Source organism: Anopheles ziemanni, chromosome 3, assembly GCF_943734765.1.
Source record: "Anopheles ziemanni chromosome 3, idAnoZiCoDA_A2_x.2, whole genome shotgun sequence".
Taxonomy (NCBI): Eukaryota; Metazoa; Arthropoda; class Insecta; order Diptera; family Culicidae; genus Anopheles; species Anopheles ziemanni.
In genome coordinates, this window is record NC_080706.1 from 77,554,939 (window position 1) to 77,572,407 (window position 17,469).

At 46.1% G+C, this 17,469-nt stretch overlaps 2 protein-coding genes across 2 annotated transcripts; both read right to left on the reverse strand.

Moving 5' to 3' along the window:
• Window positions 1-557: 557 nt before the first annotated feature.
• Window positions 558-9,735, reverse strand: LOC131285549 (uncharacterized). The gene is made up of 11 exons (XM_058314407.1): window positions 8,807-9,735; window positions 6,164-6,370; window positions 5,746-6,088; window positions 5,358-5,609; window positions 5,046-5,168; window positions 3,150-3,582; window positions 3,044-3,080; window positions 2,370-2,610; window positions 2,224-2,307; window positions 877-1,251; window positions 558-810 (listed from the first exon to the last, which is right to left on the reverse strand). The coding sequence occupies exons 1-11, from the start codon at window positions 9,712-9,714 to the stop codon at window positions 604-606; spliced, it is 3,210 nt and encodes a 1,069-aa protein (XP_058170390.1). The 5' UTR covers window positions 9,715-9,735; the 3' UTR covers window positions 558-603.
• Window positions 9,736-11,662: 1,927 nt separating this feature from the next.
• Window positions 11,663-16,457, reverse strand: LOC131288360 (uncharacterized). Its single transcript, XM_058317484.1, has 9 exons — window positions 16,319-16,457; window positions 15,895-16,255; window positions 14,817-14,912; window positions 14,631-14,744; window positions 14,220-14,561; window positions 13,531-14,116; window positions 13,335-13,466; window positions 12,022-13,260; window positions 11,663-11,899 (listed from the first exon to the last, which is right to left on the reverse strand). Exons 1-9 carry the CDS (start codon window positions 16,455-16,457, stop codon window positions 11,663-11,665), a joined length of 3,246 nt encoding a protein of 1,081 aa, XP_058173467.1.
• Between the last annotated feature and the right edge of the window lie 1,012 nt (window positions 16,458-17,469).

Below are 17,469 nucleotides of genomic sequence, written 5' to 3' on the forward strand. Positions count from 1 at the left end.
CGGTCGATATCACCTTTGCCACACTTCAACCGGGAGAGGGAGTGTAAGGAAACACTAGTACCACATTTGATTTGATTAGATAACGGTCCGGTTTTCCTGTGAGCCACGGCTCGCAGCCACTCGAAACGGACCGACTGACTGATCAACCTGCAGAAGCGAATCCGTTCACACGGAAGGCTCGCACCACACTGACCAGCATCGATATGGTGTGCAGTTGAGATCGGGATCCATCTACGCCTCTTCAGGCGCTGACTTTCTTATCTTCACAATGCCTTATCGACCGCGGCCAAGCGACGGTCCGGCTGCAATCAGCGTCGATTGAAGCCCGTCAGGGTGTTAATTTGCACACAAATAGAAGCCCAACACTGGGGAAGCACAAGTTTTACCAACCAGTTTTCAGTTCAAATGTGAGTGTGATGAATACTTCAAATGGTGTATTTCTTTCCCGGGAAGCAATCTTTCGAAAAACACAAACATCGAAGCGGCATTCGATAACATTAGGTTCATAAAGTTAAATGGTTTATGCCTCATTTATTGCGAGTCGTTTGGACTGTGTGTAACGGTTGATAAAAATAATAGCTGAAAATTAATGCACCACACCATCTACGAAAAGCGGGCAAACACGGTACAGTACTGGCCGTAGAACTTATCCCGGTTGGCCGTGTTGCCAAAGTCGAACGCGTGCTTGGTACCGTTCACTAGGGCGTTCAGTCGGATTTCCGATTTCTTGCTGACCTTAACGTTGGCTTCACGACCGAACCGATCGACGAAGGCGAACCCGGTGTACTTTTCCGCCTGTCTGCCACATTCCTACAATGAGTAAGAACAATTTTCGAATTAGCCGTATACCAGAAATGCCATACGATGAGTTCTTACCCTCACGAAATGGAACTTCACACAAACGACCGCTCGTTCACACAGAAGCACACGGTGCGAGCTGATCGTTTCGTTGTCGTATCGCACCCGATCGGAGTACAATACCAGCCCCAGCATGTGCGGTGTAATCTTCTCGTCCAGATTGAACAGCTGATAGTTCTGGAAGAGCAGCTTGCGGAAGGTGGTCACCTGCACCTCGACGTACGCTAGCTTACGGAACAGCTCCTGGTGCTCCATCTGACCGGCGTTCATCTGTTCCGATATCTGCACCACGAGCGCTTGGAAGAAGTGTTGCAGCTTGTTCCAGTGCTCCACCGGCAGGAAGGTAAACTCATCCATCGTTTGGGCGACCATGCTGTCGCTGATACTGGAGCGCTGTAATTACAAAGTGACATCGTATTGAGAAGGATTTGTCCGGCCTAGGTTTAGGCTGCTCGAGGAGAACAGTCGGTGAAATTGATTGCATAAACAACTTGATGGATGAATTTTATCAATAGAGCTTATCAGTTGTAAGTTGGAAAACTTTGCCCACTTAGTGCATCAATCGATTTACTATTAACCCGTCAGGGAACAAAATATTTAAGGCAAATGTAAACAATTTTAAAGGCAGTTTTCAAAAAGTTCAAAAGTTTTCATCAATTTGCTTTACAGTAAATTAAGCATTTAAAAGACCAATATTTTTTAAATGGAATAAAAATACTTAATTAAGATCATCCTGGTATTTCAAGTATTGTTTTAGATCATATAAAATATTACAAAATAACAATTTCAATTAGTTTATTGTAGAGTTTGAATGGCAAAACATTTCAAATAGCAGCAAAAATATCATCATCCTATTTTTGAAGGAAAAAAATGATCTCATTTCTTTTAAGTTGTGGTGTAGATTACAAACGATACCTATCAGTAACATTTTATGATTAAAATATATATATAACGTGTTCTGAATACTATAAACAAATTGTTAATCAGATCTCGCTTGAATAAAAATAAAAATAATTGTTTCCGTACGATAACAATTAAATTCAAACTCAATTAATGTTTTTGCTCGATTCAATGTTATTGAAATTTTAAAATCTGGTTTGTGTACTAGTGTAGTCTCGGAGGTGTATGTTATTTTGTTAGTTATTTAATCTTTGTTTTCGTAGAATTTTTTTTTTAGATTTTTCTGTTTAGATTTTTCATTTTTCATAAATAACATTCTGTCTTGAAAACTTTAAAAACCGATTATACATCCAAACAGATGCACCAGTAAAAACAATTAATGAAGGGCAACGAACAGAGCATGGAACGAGCAGCTGTCTGAAAAGGATATTTTATTTCAAGCAATTCAAAATGTGTTATACTGACCGACACCTTGTGGATGTTCTTCAAAACATCTGCAGCCGGTTTGAAAGTCCGAATGTAGCCATTATAATCGTCAAACACTCCATTCTGCAATGAACAAGAACAGCTCCATTATCATAAGCTTCCATTCCAGAACAAAACTTACGTACCTTCAAGTATCCTATGAACAGCTCGCAAACCTCATCGATCCCGGTGTCAGGCTTGGCAAGATCCTCGTACAATCGTTTGATGTGAACGTTTACAATGCGATCGTATACGCGAACAAAGTCGGCCACTTTCTGTGCCAACTCGGTGGGCAACTCGTTGAGGTAGTAGCGCCGGTTGGCGGTCAGTATTCGGCAGAAGTTTTTCTGTATCGTTGCCAGCTGGGCTACCGGTTTATCGGTGCTCCTGTGGGGAAAGAGCTTTTTGATGTAACATCCATCCCCATGGTTTTTATCAAATAACCCACCAACACCGGTCGTGACGAACATTTCTTTTGTCCTTAAGCTTTTTTATCAGGAGAATAATACATACAACAGCTGGTCGAGGGAATCACGTATGATATGATGGCACAAACAGGACGATCAACCAAGGGATAGGAGGTGCCCATTAAGGAAATCCGGGGAAACATTTGCGAGGAAACCATTGTCAAAGCGCCAAATATTTTCTTTAACGTTTATTGGAAAGCTCAAGGATGCACTTGAGTATCTCATGGCTTACAGCTAGCAGATCATAACACTGTTTGATTAAGGCTTATGTACACATGATTGCAGATTTTGGACGAGCATAATGAACATACACAGATTCAGATTCTAAGCGCCCTCGTTATAAACTAACATACCAGGTGGTTTGCGAGGTTTGTGGTTCGTAACTTTCTCCTGAAACGAAACGGAAGGAATTCTTGAGCCTGGGTGGAAGGAAAACACCAATAAAAAAGGCTCACTTACGCATTATGCTGAGGGTACTCGAGTTCGACGTCATACTGTTAACGCTGCGCCGGTTCAGCGTCATCACGCTCGGTATCCGCGGTCGATCGAGCGTTTTCAGACGCCACCGCTCGTTCATCGCAAACTCCCGCATCATGCCCTCGACGAGGCTGGTCAGGCGCTGCGTTTCGTTCATGTCCCCGCAGGTGACTTCGATCTCCTGGATGCCGCGCTTCCTCGCGTACAGGTACACCTTGTTGCTTTTCTCGTTGTGCAGCCCGATCTCCGACTCGTCGTACCGGCCGCGATACTCGAGCTGGTTCTTCACCTTTTCCGTGTAGAGGACGCTCCGCTCGAACACGAACATCTTGGCCGCGTACCGCCTCCGGTGGTCCCAGTCGTAGATGTCTAACTCGAACATTTTGCGAAACTTGCCCTGACTGAAGAGGTTAACCTGCAGGGAGGGAACCGAAGGCAGAACAATCGATATTGAGGCCAAAGGGAGTTCTTGTTAATGGCAAAGTAAAGCAACAGATAGAGAGAGAGAGAAGTATTCTGTACGCAGAGGTTTAATAAATAGAGCTCAACATATACAAATTTGCACTTCCGGAAAATCTCGTACTTTATATCACATTTCATTTAAAAATTCATACTATCCAAATCTTACCAAAACATTGCGCGCTTCAACCAGAGCATAGTTCTGAACAAATTAATGAATAAGATAAATCATACTCATTGTAAAATTATTCATGCAGAAAGTTACGATTTCGATCTGTTAGTATAAATAGCAAACTAAAGCTATATCGTATAGCAGCTTTCATAACGAATCTATTGAAATGAAAAAAAAAAATTCTTTGGTATATGGTATCTTATCAACGGTAACTCTAACGTTTCAAGGATGATGTAAGCGCAAACATTTGTTACAAATTGTACCATAATGAGCAATATTTCAGCATGATTCTTCTTCTTCTTCTTCTTCTTGGCGTAACGTCCTCTTGGTCATGCCTGCCCCGTTAAGGGCTTACGAGACTTGTTTCCCTGTTGTACGTGGATAGTCAGTCCTCTCGTACAGGGGAGGGTCCGGTCTCGGTTGGGATTCGAACTCACGCCGTCGAGGTGGTGAGCCCCGGCGCTCATGGGCCGATTTTTCTAACCGGCGCTACCGCTCGGCTGTCGCGGACCCCATTCAGCATGATTAAATTGCGTAAAATGAGGAACCTATTGAAATACCAAGTACTTTTTGTAATGCGATAATTGATCGATTATTATGTTATTGCATATATCCTCTTTTGTTGGATAAAGTATGTTTCTGTGATGACAAACAGTAAAAAACTTGTTTTCTTTTCGATGAGGCAGTTTTATGTTTTTAAAAAAAATTACGACAATATCCAATCTTGAGAATTGTGCTCTCACGACGTTGGTTACGTTTTTAAAATGCAAATTTATATAGTGTACGCTTATTAAACCTCTGTTACTGTAATTTAACTTATACAGTTAGATATGATGTCTGTCCAGCCAGTACCTGTTAGTGGTTTATCTGAGCGGAGGTGAATTTACAACCTTTTCGAGAAAAAACAACCCCGTACCAATGAATGACCCGATCCATCTACCTCGAAAGGAGGGTAAACTTTCCAATACCACGCGGATGTGGATCACGCCGGTACCGTGAGTCTATGCTAACCTATATCCTGCTTGTGTTAGCCAAGGTCAAAGCGTGTGGTTTGTTTTTCAACCCCGGTGGTTAAAAGTGAATGTTTTCCGATGAGTTTGAGCTGCGTGTGGTGGAGTAGGATGGAGGTGTGTTGTTTTTGTTTTTGTTTGAAGCCGATATAATAATCGAGATAATAATTTAGAAAACATTGTCCATCGTTTCGGCTGTGCCCATCTGGCGGAACACAGCGTTAACTCCACACTCACTGATTCTCTCTTGGCCGGATTGAAGTCCGTGTGTGCTCGGAGTATCAGCACCATCGGTGCGTCCACCACAATATTGAAGACATTCATCGCGTTCATCAGCTCCGCCTGCACGCTGTTGGCTCCCTGGTAGGTGTAGTAGCGTGTGGTTTTGGTCAGTTGGCGCAGTACACAATTCATCAACGATGTTCACGTGCGCACACGGTTACAACGGCCCCTGCTTTCCCCCAAATTCAACACACTTTCCCGCTTTGGTCAAAGGTCAGTCCCGCCAAAACCTTGGCAGCAGAAATGGAAAAGGAAATGGAACCTTACCTCGTAGCACTCGTGAATGTCGTTGATGCTCATCGCCTCGTTGACGATGTCGATGAAACGCTCGAGACGCTTTTCCGCCTTGCACAGCACGCCGATCTCGTCCCGCACCGACTGCAGCAGGGTGTCCTCCAGCTGCTTCAGAATCTCTTTGTTGATCTCGGCCAGCAGTAGTTTGTAGCGGGGCAGCCGTTGGATCGGCTGCAGCAGGAAGCTGTTCAGGCCGAGCTTATCATCAACCTCCGCCTGGCGACGCTGTTGACGGAGGATGTACGCGGGCGGGCAAGCAAAATTACACAAATAAACATCATAAGAGACCCACAACCCAACGTCAGCATAAGTTTATCTGGTTTGACCTAGTGCCGCACAGGGCGCGGAGCAGCTTCCATACCTGAAAGAAGTCCAAATTACGGTTGCATATCCGCTCGGACTTGGGCCGGTTGAGCGCGAACATGATGTAGCAGTAGAACTTGTCGTTCTCCAGAAACCGGATGAACGTCTCCGCGATCCCCTGAATGCTGGCCCGGTTGTGCTGGAGTGCCGGCAGCAGCTGGTTCTGGTGCAGGCTGTGGATTTTCTCGATGTTTCCGAAGATGTGGAACTTTTGGCCGCGCAACCCGGGAGGTACGTCCTTGCCCGACATTATGCTGACGTAGTTTTCGATGCCCCGGCCAAGCGTTTGCACGTAGTTTGCTTCGTTTTCCAACAGTTCCTGCAGAATGCTCGTCACCCGACTGTAACGAGGAATGGAATGAGGTAGCTGAGCCAGGGGGATTTCTAGTACCCGGTAAGGTGGCCAAGTTACTCACGCTGTTTTGAGGGAACTGTTCGAGTCCGGTCTGGGAACGAAATGGTCACCATCGGAGTCACTGTCGAAGGAGCTGTCGCTGAAATCGTCGTGCTCGTCGTAGTGCGGCATGCCGGTGTCAACCGACGGGATGTGCATGTTGTGGGCTTCGGAAATCGGTTGTCTACTAGCATCGGGCGGAGATGATTCCTCTCCGAAATCAACACCACTGGAAGAAGAATTAAACATTCCTTTGAGCTATACAGTTCAGAACGGTTGAGGATGTTTTAAATGATTATATTTCAGTTCTGGTGAAAAATGTATCGATTCCGTTATCGATAAACTTATTGATAACAAATAAGCGAACATGATAAAAGCTCCATAAGGGGATTTTCTTTTGCTTTAGCAATAAGGTGCACAACACTAGGGAGAAGTTTGTGTACACTAGAGTGTAGAAAATCCGATCACAATATGGATAAGAAACGAAACGAACCAAAACGATCCAAAACTAGACTTTTTTTTATTTATTTATCACGCAAAACAAAGATGTGTTGGGTTGAGGCAAACAAACATGTCGCACCCACGTCCATTCATCCGTGACGAACTATACTGCAGTGTGCCTTATCTTTCGAACCAAGACACAAAAGAAAGCAGAGCTCAACTGGTCCGGCGGACGAAACCCGATGAACCTCATCGTGTACGCGATGAGTCACAAACAGTATACGTTCCACCAAATCGACATTGGAGGAGGTGCGTGATTATTTCGCGCTTGGCGGGCGCAAACTATTTACCCCAATCAAAGCGCCATTGTAGTGGCCAGCGTCCGATAACCCTCTGCCCCTTTCATTACCGCCTGTTTGCAAAGCTCAGCTTCCCTCGCAAAGTTAACACTTGTTGGTGATGTTTTATGCGCTGTTTGCACAACATCGAAACGAGTGCACATGGCGATTTCCTTCCTTCTTTTTTTTCTCTTCCTCTAACATACTTTCTTCGAAGAGATTCCAGAAGCAGGGTTTATGTTGGAGGCATATGCATTATTCATTCCGCCGCCTGATAGAACACTGTTATTGCCACAATTGCATAACTGCTACATTGCACACTCTCGTCTTCCCGGAGGTCAGCTCCGTTTCTTTAAGTGACTGGGAACTGTGCAACGTGCTTATGATGCATCTGATCTGCCTATTTTTCGTTAAGTTTACTTTCCTTTTTGTGAAATGGAATATTATATATCATATTTACTCTAAGAGGAACATAGTTTTTAAACATAGTGTGTTCAATTGTTGTACTCCTATTCTTAACGTTTCTGAAAACTGATTGGTTCATACTGATTTAAACGTTAAAGAAATTGCTCTGTATGGTGGTTGTCGGGCTTAGCGCCAAGCACTGAATAGCCAAGCAAGACCGAGCAAGAATGCTGAAAAAGCATTAATACGACCTGACCGTTAAAAAAACGAAATCGAAACGTTCATAGCTGCTTTTTAGCATTCACAACTATAAAATTCTATTATACTTAACAACATAGTGGTAATTTTTTCTTTAGTTTTACCAATAATGTTGCCAAAAACTCTCACTCCTTGTTCGTTATAACGAAATAGCAAAACTTGTAGTAACACTTTTTGGATGTTGGATTTTGTATTATATACTTTTGAAATTTAACATAAATTTGATAAAAATTCCTTTCCTATTCCCTCAGAAACTGTCAAATTTATCTCGAACACCCTGATCAATCAACATATTGTAAAGCAACATTACTCATGAGTATTTGCTATAAATCACTGCAAACACTTGTTAAAATGCTCATTTTTAATTTGTGTTGATTCACGAAATATTATTAAAACAAGTTTCTTATCGTTTCAATTACCCAAGAATTCTCATGCATTAAATATTCGAACCTTCTTCTGCTACATTTGTCAACACTTGAATAATGATGAAAGCATCTGTTTGTTTCTTCTACGTCTTACTTAGGCCCGACAGCGTAGAGAAGCCGTCTAGAAAGTGCGGCATAGATCTTCATTCCGCATATGTTATAACGATATGTTGCATGTGCAGACCGCGTAAATAAAAAAAAAACACTTCGAAGACTAAGCTTGTTAAATAGTGCCTTGTTATAGCGGCTGTCCAATAATATGCCTTTATATTAAGGTGAATTATTAAAATCTTTCAAATTCGAGAAAATAAACTAAATATTTTGAAAGAAAAAAAAATTAAACGTCCTCTGATCTGGAAAGCAAACGGTGTATTTTAAGAATCCTAATCGGGAGTACCATAAAAAAAGGCCTAAATCCAAATCCCAGACGAAAAACAGGTTCCAATTCGATAAAATTTCCATAGTTGCTTCTTTTTGCTACGAAATATCGCGATGTTGTCCAGTTTTTTGACTCGCTTTTATTTTTAGACAATTTAGGTTGGCGATCGATCTAAAACGATTCAACGGAGCATGTCAAACATTATCGTGGCCTTGGTGTAAATCCAAAATATAGGCTGCATTATCTTGCGTCCAGGGTGCGGATATGTTTGTTTTCCGTGCTGGTGAAACACTACCTCCCATTAGTGATACATTGTGCGATAGCTGTTATCAGTTTAGATTTGCTTTCCCCGATACATGGCCTTGTGGGAAGAGGACGTAGGTGCAGTGAGATGGTTATCGGGGGGCGGTGCACATTACCTGCCGACGGTTTCCTCGGGCTCATCCTCACTGGTATCGAACTCGTCATCATCGTCAAAGTAGTAGCCGTCGTATTCCTCGGTTATCTTATCGTGCACTTGATGGTCGTGGTGTAAGCTACGCCCCGTCGCCCCAACGCTACTCATCCGCGCCGTGGCCAGCAGCTGCGATCGGCGACTGCTGAGCCGCTTTTTCCCCCCGGAACCACCTTTGCTCAAGCGCACATTTTCTGCCATCACACGATCCTCCGCGGTAACGGTCAGGGGGGCAGCAACCGCTCGTTGGGCCACTAATTGGTTCACTGCTTCACCCGTGGGGTCGCCCACCTGCGCCTCGTTTGCCACCCCGTCCACCACTTCGGTCGCTTCACTTACGGCAGTGGGCACGATTTCACTCTCATTAAAACCGACACCGACATCTCCACCGCCATCTGCGGCCTCCATCTTCTCTAACACCTCACACGGGACGGCACACTGTCGATCGTCGCACACTTCCGGCGACGCGGGAACACTGCCGGACTCTTCGGTCACTTTGTTCAACTCCCACCCCATCGCGGACGGTTTGTAGTTGGTGGATCGAGTGGCCTGATAAGGCTGCGGCACCTCCTCCCGTTCTTGTTCTTTGCGCAGCTCGTCGTGGGATAGCGTCTCGAAGAGCTGCGTCAGCCGTCGGACGTAGGATGCTCCACCATCACCAACGTTGCGCTTTTTTTCGCGGCGCACCAACGCTGGACTGGCGGTGGCGGAGGCGGCAGCCACCAGCACCGGATCCTCGAGGGAAATGCCACTGTCGCAAGAAACGCGATCACCAGCAGCGTTCGCGGTCGACTTCAGCCTTCTCCAGCGCGTCGAGCCAACCGACTGATGATCGTCGTCGTCGCTGCCCGTTTTCGTGCCATCGAGAGGCATTTTTACGCTCAACGACTTCAATTACGAACTTGCGCCGCTCGCACGCTTCCTTCCCCCACACACAACTACAGCAACGCGCACGATATCAATCTCTGGCCTGCAGTGTAATCTCACTTGCCGCGAAACTCACTTCCTCACTACGTCAGTGAGTCGCAGATCTTCCGCCTTTCGCAGGTACACGATCGTGAGATGATCGCCTTTTACGAGATGTGCGAGTCAAAAATCTCACCTCACTCGCGCTGTTTAAATGATTTCACAGACAGATGAAAACACTGTTACACGGGACGGTAGCGTTGCGACTTGCCTTTTTTCTTATGTGCCTTTGTTTTATCGACTACTCGCGCCAGGCGGTATCACTTATCACGTTCTTCCGCGCACTTACACTTCAATTGCGTTCGCTTGTCACCGGATCGCGCACATAGACATGCGATGGAGCGGGTTGTGTTTTTATTTTCACTTGTGCGGAAATTTAAACCCAACACATAACACGAGCTGTGCGTTACGTGCCGTGCGTCTACGAGGGTGGGTTCCGTTTGATAATTCCTCGAGAGGCAAAAAGGGTGATGAATTTTCTCACCCTTTCAATCGCACCTCCACTAATGGCGATCGATACCCCTAAAACTCGTCGATCGCTTTCTCCGCGTGCACGGAGGGAAATCGCTACCAACACCAGCAACGGCGAGCGCACTACAGCCGATCGGAAGGGAATTTTCCAACACCAGACCAGTCCCGCGCGAGGGCACGAGCGAATTATGCGATAAGATGTTCCGCGAACAACGGGCACCGGCACACTACTGCCCGAGGCCATCGAACGGTTCCTCGCTCGAAGCCATCGAGTGTGCGATGCCGGTGCACGCTGCCTCCGTGTTGGTAACGCTTCGGTCGAAATCAGTCCGCACCGTTTAAGGTCGCGAGGTGCGAGATGGAGCTTTCCGAAAACCGTGGAGAAACAGGTGTGTTGTGTGCCTGGAGCCGGTGTTCGCGGGTGTTAACGTGGTGTCGCGCGCGCGATCGTTATCAAAAGTGTCGTTGGTGTGTTTGTGTGTGCCTTCCCGAGGGCTGGAAGATTATCACAAAGCAATTTTCTTAAACTGACAATGGAGGGAAGGGAAAAGAATAGTGGTTCTGCTTTGTGCTTGATTTGTGATCTACGAATTGATCTAATTTTGTTTGCAATTATATGTGTTACAGTGTATTAGGAGTAAGTATTTTTTATAATATCATTTCATGAAATTTGGGGTTACATTTCATATTGATTATACTTACAGAAACAATTTTACTATTTTTCTTTCGATACACTAACACGAACTAACGAGCAAAGCCTCCAGCTCGAGAAACATTTGTATTCTTGATAATCTGTCTACCACCACACAGCCTGAATTGATAAAAACAGCAATACAACGATGATAACACCGTGTCGCGTTCCCTATACAGCTGTTCCCTATACAGCCCTTTTCTATCACCTCGTTTATTGGTTTGGGTCCCGCATACCCCAAGTAATGTGTCACCGCAATTCTTGTTATACTTTCCAAACAACCACCAAACGTGTGCTTTGACGAAACGTTTTTGAAACAAATCACTTCAAATCTTCCACTGGCCCCCGTTCCATTCATTACGCCACACACTTAAAAAGATAGCAAAACTGAATGCCGATGACTCAACGGGTACTGCTTGATTGTGGTGCATACGACTGCCATAACGTGTATGTGAAGAATTGCTTACGCAGAGCTCACCACCATTTATCACTCGCGCATTATCAGCAAATTTGGCGATTTCCGAGAAAATCAACCGGGTTTTAATATTTTTGTGTTTCGGTTCCCCATATGAACGGCGCACACGTGTTGTAATGACAAAGGAATAATTTATTGCTGGTGAACGGTTACATTGTACGAAGTATACTATCACGATCGCCATGACGGCTAGACTTAGTTCCTGTTTCCTCCGTTTCCTAGGTGACGTAGAAAAACGAGCGCTTCTTTACGCGCTCCTTCTGCTTCATCTGGGTCGAGAGGGTGTGGAAGTGTTCGATCGTCAGGTGGCGCAGTTGGCGCGAGGGGAAGATCAGTGTCGTCTTCCGGTTGTCCAGGTAGACGTACCAAAACGTTCCACGGCGCTTGCTGGTCCTTTCCGAGATCTTCGTATAAGGACAGTAGAAGGTGACGCTGCTGTAGGTTTCGATTTTGTGCTATCCAACAAAAAAAAAATAAAAGGAGAAAAGATGCGCAATGTCGATTAGGACGTGAATTTAGTTTTTTTTAACACTGAAACCCAAGCTCGTAAGCCGGTTTCGAGGGTCTGGGGTTTTACCTTATCGGCTGAAATTTTCATACATAGCAGACCGGTTTTTGTTAGGAGAAGCCGAAACAGAGCGTATGAGCCTTCCAGTTTAACGATTTCGGAGTGTTTCACGAGTCCGATCTCGTTTAGGAACTCGACTTCCATTATCAGCTGACGGATTTGATAGTTTTCGTTCACTCTCCGCTGTACCAGTGACATCTGCTCGTAGACATATCGTAGATCGATGGTGGTCAGCGAGGCAGAGCAATCCAGTTGATTGTCCTCCTTTTGCGCCCAAAGCACGTTAAAGAAGTGACAGCATCGATTGATGTACTTCACCGGTAGGTAGAGGAAGGCATCGATCGAGAGGATGGACGCTCCAGGGGGCTTCGGTTGCCCGTTAAAGTACTGCTCGAAGCTCATCAGAATCGATTCGACTGTTTTCGTGTGCTCCACGTACCGCAAGAACACGTCGAACTCGCTGCGCCGGAAGCAATCGCGAAACACGCAACAAAAGTACGCCACATCGGAGTCGAAGGTGAGCCGCTGGTAGTCCTCTTCGAACAGGCGATAGTTAATGGCGTGCTGGATACGTAGCATCTCCTCGAGGATCTCCACCATCTCGTCCAGCTGCCGAGCCATATCTTCCGGCAGCGAGCGGATGTACAGGTTCGTACTGTCCTCCAGCGCTCGTTCGAAGTGCTGCTGGAAGTGGAGCATTGCCTCGATGGTACTACACTCTGATACCACACTTTGATTCCGGTTCGAGGCAGAGGAAGGATCATCCTCGTGTGGGCTACTAAGCCCCGGATGACTATACACACTGTAGAAACTCGATTCACTCATCGTGCTGGAAAAACTGCTCCTAATGCTTCCATTCCGGCACGTGAACCCTTCCCGCAGCATGCCACCTCCGTCGAACGCGAAACTTTCCCGCTGATCCCTACGATTGATGATCGTTTCGATCGCCTGCATGATGTCGGGAAGATGCGTCTTGCCAGGGCACTGGATGTTGACCTTCACCTCAATCTCGAGCCGTTCGTGGCGGCGCGAGGAGAGCTTCAGAATCTGACGGTTGCTAAAATCGAACTCGATCTCCTGATGGGTGTAATGGCCGCGGTAGGTGAGACTTTTCGTGTCCAACTGTTCGACGTAGATCACGCACCGCTCGAAGACAAACAGTCGGCCCTGGTACTGGCGCTTTAGCTTCAGATCGTTTATGAACACCGGAAAGACGCTACGGAATTTACCTTGGTGTAGGATGTTGATCTAAAGTGGGCAAAAACAAATAAACGTGCTCGATTATTGTCTGATCGCTAAGCAGATTCTTTACCATTGCTTACCGGTTTATTTCGATCAACACTGTCGTTGTCTTTGGGATAAAGGAATAGCACCTGATTGTCGTGGTTCTGGTTTTTCAATACTATCGCCGGTTTGGGGACACCAAATCCTAGCTCCACTTGATCGTCTTCCGCCTGGAAAGAGTAGACACAGAATTAGATTCGCTCCTAAGCTTTTCACATAGTTTCAAACACCTACAATTTCGCACTGTTCTATGTCATTGATTGTAACGGACTCATTCATGATACCGATCATCGTCTGAAGCCGCTTTTCGGCGACGCAAACCTTGTGCAGCTGCGTGTTCCGACCGATTCCGCCCGGTTTCTTTACCAACTGTTTGAAGATACTGTTCAGCAGCATCTGGTAGCGTGGCAGCCGTTGGATCGGCTGCAGGATCAGACTTTTCACGCCCAACTTATCGCCGTGGCGTTGCTGGTGTTGGCGGAAAAACTCGATATGCTGTTCGCAGAGCCGCTGCGACTTGGGGTGGTACATCGAGTAGAGGATGTACCCATAGAAGCTATCGTTTTCGAGAAACTGCACGAACGTGTCCGCTATCCGCTCGACATCGTTACCGGCGGTGAGAAGCTTCGGCAGGAAGGCATTCTGATGGAACCGGTAGATATACTCCAGGTTCCCGAACAGGTGATACTTCTTGCCGCACAGTTGCGGCGGCGTTTGTTCGCTGAAGACGGCATCCACGTACGTAGCGATGCCCTTCTCAAGCGTGTTGATGTAGTTCCGCTCCGTTTCGAGCAGTTCGTCGATGAGGAAAGAGATTTTGCTACGGATGGTAAGAGCAATTGATACGTTATCAGCTATCGGCGATAAGGGCCCGAAGGGAATGGAATGTGAAACTGTTATTGGATGAGTGTGGCTATACTAACATGTCAATATCACTTTGTGGCGTCGGCTCCGGTGATTCCACCGGACTGTCGCGGAAAACTACTCCTTCATCTGGAGACTCACAAGGTGCAACTTCTGCGATGGACTTAGCCCCGGGGGTATCGATACGGTCTGGGGCATCGAGGAACACGCAATCATCGTCTGACTCGTCAGAGGAGTGGGAAGAATGTTCGTCAGGTTCTGCTTCTTCTTCTTCTTCTTGACCGATTGGTAGACCGTAAATGATTCTATGCAGTTCATAAGGAGTAAACCGCAACGAGATGATCGTGTTCGAGGCTTCCGCTGGTTGATAGTCCTCATCGAATGGTGTGGACTCAAAATCACTGAAACCAGTGTAAAGATTATAACATACTATTTCTGTCAAAGATAACTTTTGAACACCGTCAACTTACGGACTATAGGAGTTCAGATGCTTTGCATTCTCTTTTGAAAGCCGCAGGTAGATAAATTCATTCCAGGTATCGCAGATATCATCCACATCAGGAAGGGAATCCTTTTCAAAGTCTCTGAAAACGAGAATGAGTTATGTTTTACAATCCACCTTCTTTACATTTTGGGATAACTTCAGCAAAACCTACGAACAAATGCTCCACCGACCGGAATCTTCCCGATCCACGCTGGGTGTGTTGGTTGGCTTCATATCACTGTATTGTACCGGTTCTTCGTTGGACGCCCTGCAATACAAAGAAATTCGACGGGTGATAACTTCCGTATCTGTTGGCGATTATGTATCGGTGTATCGATTTTCATTATAGGTATATTGTCATTTCAGCATTGCGATTACGATTGAGCGGTTCCGGGAGCAAATGTCATAATGAAAAACAAAACCCGGATCCATCAGAGACAATCCCTTCCGGGCACTCGATCAAGTTGTTGAACGCTGCTGCCAACCGGTCTGACGCTTTCCCAACACGCGGTGACCTGACTAAACTTACGTGTCACATGAATGATAGGGCTTTTTTATGGTTTTCGGGAAATTTCACACCCATTTTGTCCCCGGGGGTTTTTCTAATGACGCAGTGACAACGTGGCAGATTTTGGAATACGACGAACGAAGACTAGGTGATTCGATATTTACAAACAAGTTCCTAATCTTCGTGCAGGAGTATATGGGAGCAGGCCATCGAACTTTTACACTTACGTTTGGCTAGGAAGTAGTTCGGAACCGGAATTCTTCATTATCACATTATCCATCACTAACCACCGACTTAAATCCTGGTCTTTATCACAGAGGAAACTTGTGAGGTTCATAAACCCGAAAGACATTTGCTCACGGTCACTTTGGTTTCGTGTCCATCAGCAATGCCAAGACCACGGGAGACGGGGAAAATGTGTTTATGTCACTCGCGTTATCAATAACCTATCAAAAAGACTAAGGCACCCTCTGCATCGTCACTATCGTTCAAATAATAAAGACAAACTGCACTGGCTAACGTAAATGCTCGCCCCTCCACTCGATGGCGTCGATAATTGGAGTCTGCACCGGAACGGCTTGTCTATCGTTTCACACCCGTTCCGCCGGGAAGCGATTTTGCCAATGGAGTGTAGGCATATTTTGCCATCCAACATGCCGCCCGAAATGCCCCGCGTCCGCCGGATACCATAATAAACCTTTCCCTTCGTTCCCGGTCCGCTGTACAGGGTCTACCCATTTACCGTTGGCTAAATTCAGCACTATCGGCGCTTATCTTATCGTGCTCGATAACGGCCTGTTCGTGCTCGTCGTCGCGCTGCAGGTTGTCGTCGTCGGTGGGTCCGGGAGAGGTGGACGATTCTCTGCCCGGCGATAGATGCACCATGTACCAGGTCGGCTGCTGGCCCTTGGAGTTGCTAGAGCCATGGGGGATTTTTGGCTGTTCCTTCTGATCGCCTGCTGCCGACGGGGGGCCATCTACCACGCGCTTTCCTTTCCGGAGGCGCCCGGAAAAGCGACCCCCGAAGTTACGCTCCAACGATTCGGTGGCACGGGTTTCGATTTTGTTCACCAGGTTACGCACACTCATAACCCTCAGGCTATCTGTGGGGAAACAATAAAATCAACCTCTAAAGGTGTACTTGCACTTGCGCACTTGACACTGACCTCTTTTACGCGTTCGCCTCGAGGGTCCAGCATCGGCTGGCTCTGGAAGTATCTCGATCTCCATCCGTGACGCGCCATCGCCATGGACGGGATCCACGAAGCCTAACAGGCCACTGATGGTCTTGTAGCGGGCACTCATGGCGTTACGCACTACCGTTTCATGGCCGTTTCAGGTGGTTTGGAAATTGCGTAGAATCGTGTCGGGCCTGCCACTGCGACGTGGAATTTGCACGCACTTGTCTTCACGACTCCGTGGTCTAGTGGTATCTGAGGGAGCAGGGCACAGATTTTCGCCGTGCTTACTGTATCTGTGATATGCGTGGTCCTATCCACCTAAAGCAATGTTCCTCCCCATCGGACAACCACTCAGGTGATGTCAGATTCGTTATCTGCAGCCGTGATTCTTTCGGGAGCAATTTTCTTACACCAATGATTCCGCGTACAAACGTTCCGCTGATATCTTTCCCGTCTGTGTTGGCCAGTTGTTGTATCGTGTTTTGGTGGTGGTGTGTTTCGATAAGTACTGGGCCGAAAATTTACCGCACGGGGCTTTTCTCCAGGGAAATGTGTGCTGTGTCAGACAAAGCAACGCGCCAATTACTGCAAACAGATAAAGCTTGCATTATTGCAGGAGCCATTGAGGTGCAACTCCCTACGAACCCCTCAGCCAACCTATCAGAATACCATCAATAAAAGTATGGCACGCATTTGTCTACCACGGATCAACAAGGATGACTATTTTAATTGCCCCGTCATGCACACTGCTGGCAGTTTTAACTGCTAGTATTTACTTAGCTTTGTTCAGGCTTTGTAATAAACAACTTGTTTGTAAATTTAACCCAAAAAACAAAAACTCGGCGACGCACCTTTTAATTTTGGGCTTTTTAGTGCGGCTGGTATACACTTTTATTTTTTAAGGTTTTTTCACTTCCGTTTGAAAGGCATTTGAAAATGCTTTCAGTTTCATACCGTTATATGCGTTACTAACGTATCGTTTGTGTCTCCGCTAGTTTATAGCGTAGCTTTGCACACTTTACCTAGATGGCGCTTTTGATTTGCGCTTAAAATTAAACGACTCATGATGTGATGGCTTGGTTTAATTGTTTCACTGTAAAATGTTCATTTTATTAAAAAAAAGGTTATAATTCCTT

What these genes read in the sequence shown, in the direction of transcription:
- LOC131285549 (XM_058314407.1), bottom strand. Translation starts at nt 9,714, where the DNA reads ATGCCTCTCGATGGCACGAAAACGGGCAGCGACGACGACGATCATCAG. An exon ending in ATCCGGCCAAGAGAGAATCA is followed by an intron (nt 3,583 to 5,045) that starts GTGAGTGTGGAG and finishes CCCTCCCTGCAG; the next exon opens with GTTAACCTCTTCAGTCAGGG. An exon ending in GAGTACCCTCAGCATAATGC is followed by an intron (nt 3,081 to 3,149) that starts GTAAGTGAGCCT and finishes GTTTCGTTTCAG; the next exon opens with GAGAAAGTTACGAACCACAA.
- LOC131288360 (XM_058317484.1), bottom strand. Translation starts at nt 16,457, where the DNA reads ATGAGTGCCCGCTACAAGACCATCAGTGGCCTGTTAGGCTTCGTGGAT. An exon ending in AGTGCTGAATTTAGCCAACG is followed by an intron (nt 14,913 to 15,894) that starts GTAAATGGGTAG and finishes TTTGTATTGCAG; the next exon opens with GGCGTCCAACGAAGAACCGG. An exon ending in GGTCGGTGGAGCATTTGTTC is followed by an intron (nt 14,745 to 14,816) that starts GTAGGTTTTGCT and finishes TCTCGTTTTCAG; the next exon opens with AGACTTTGAAAAGGATTCCC.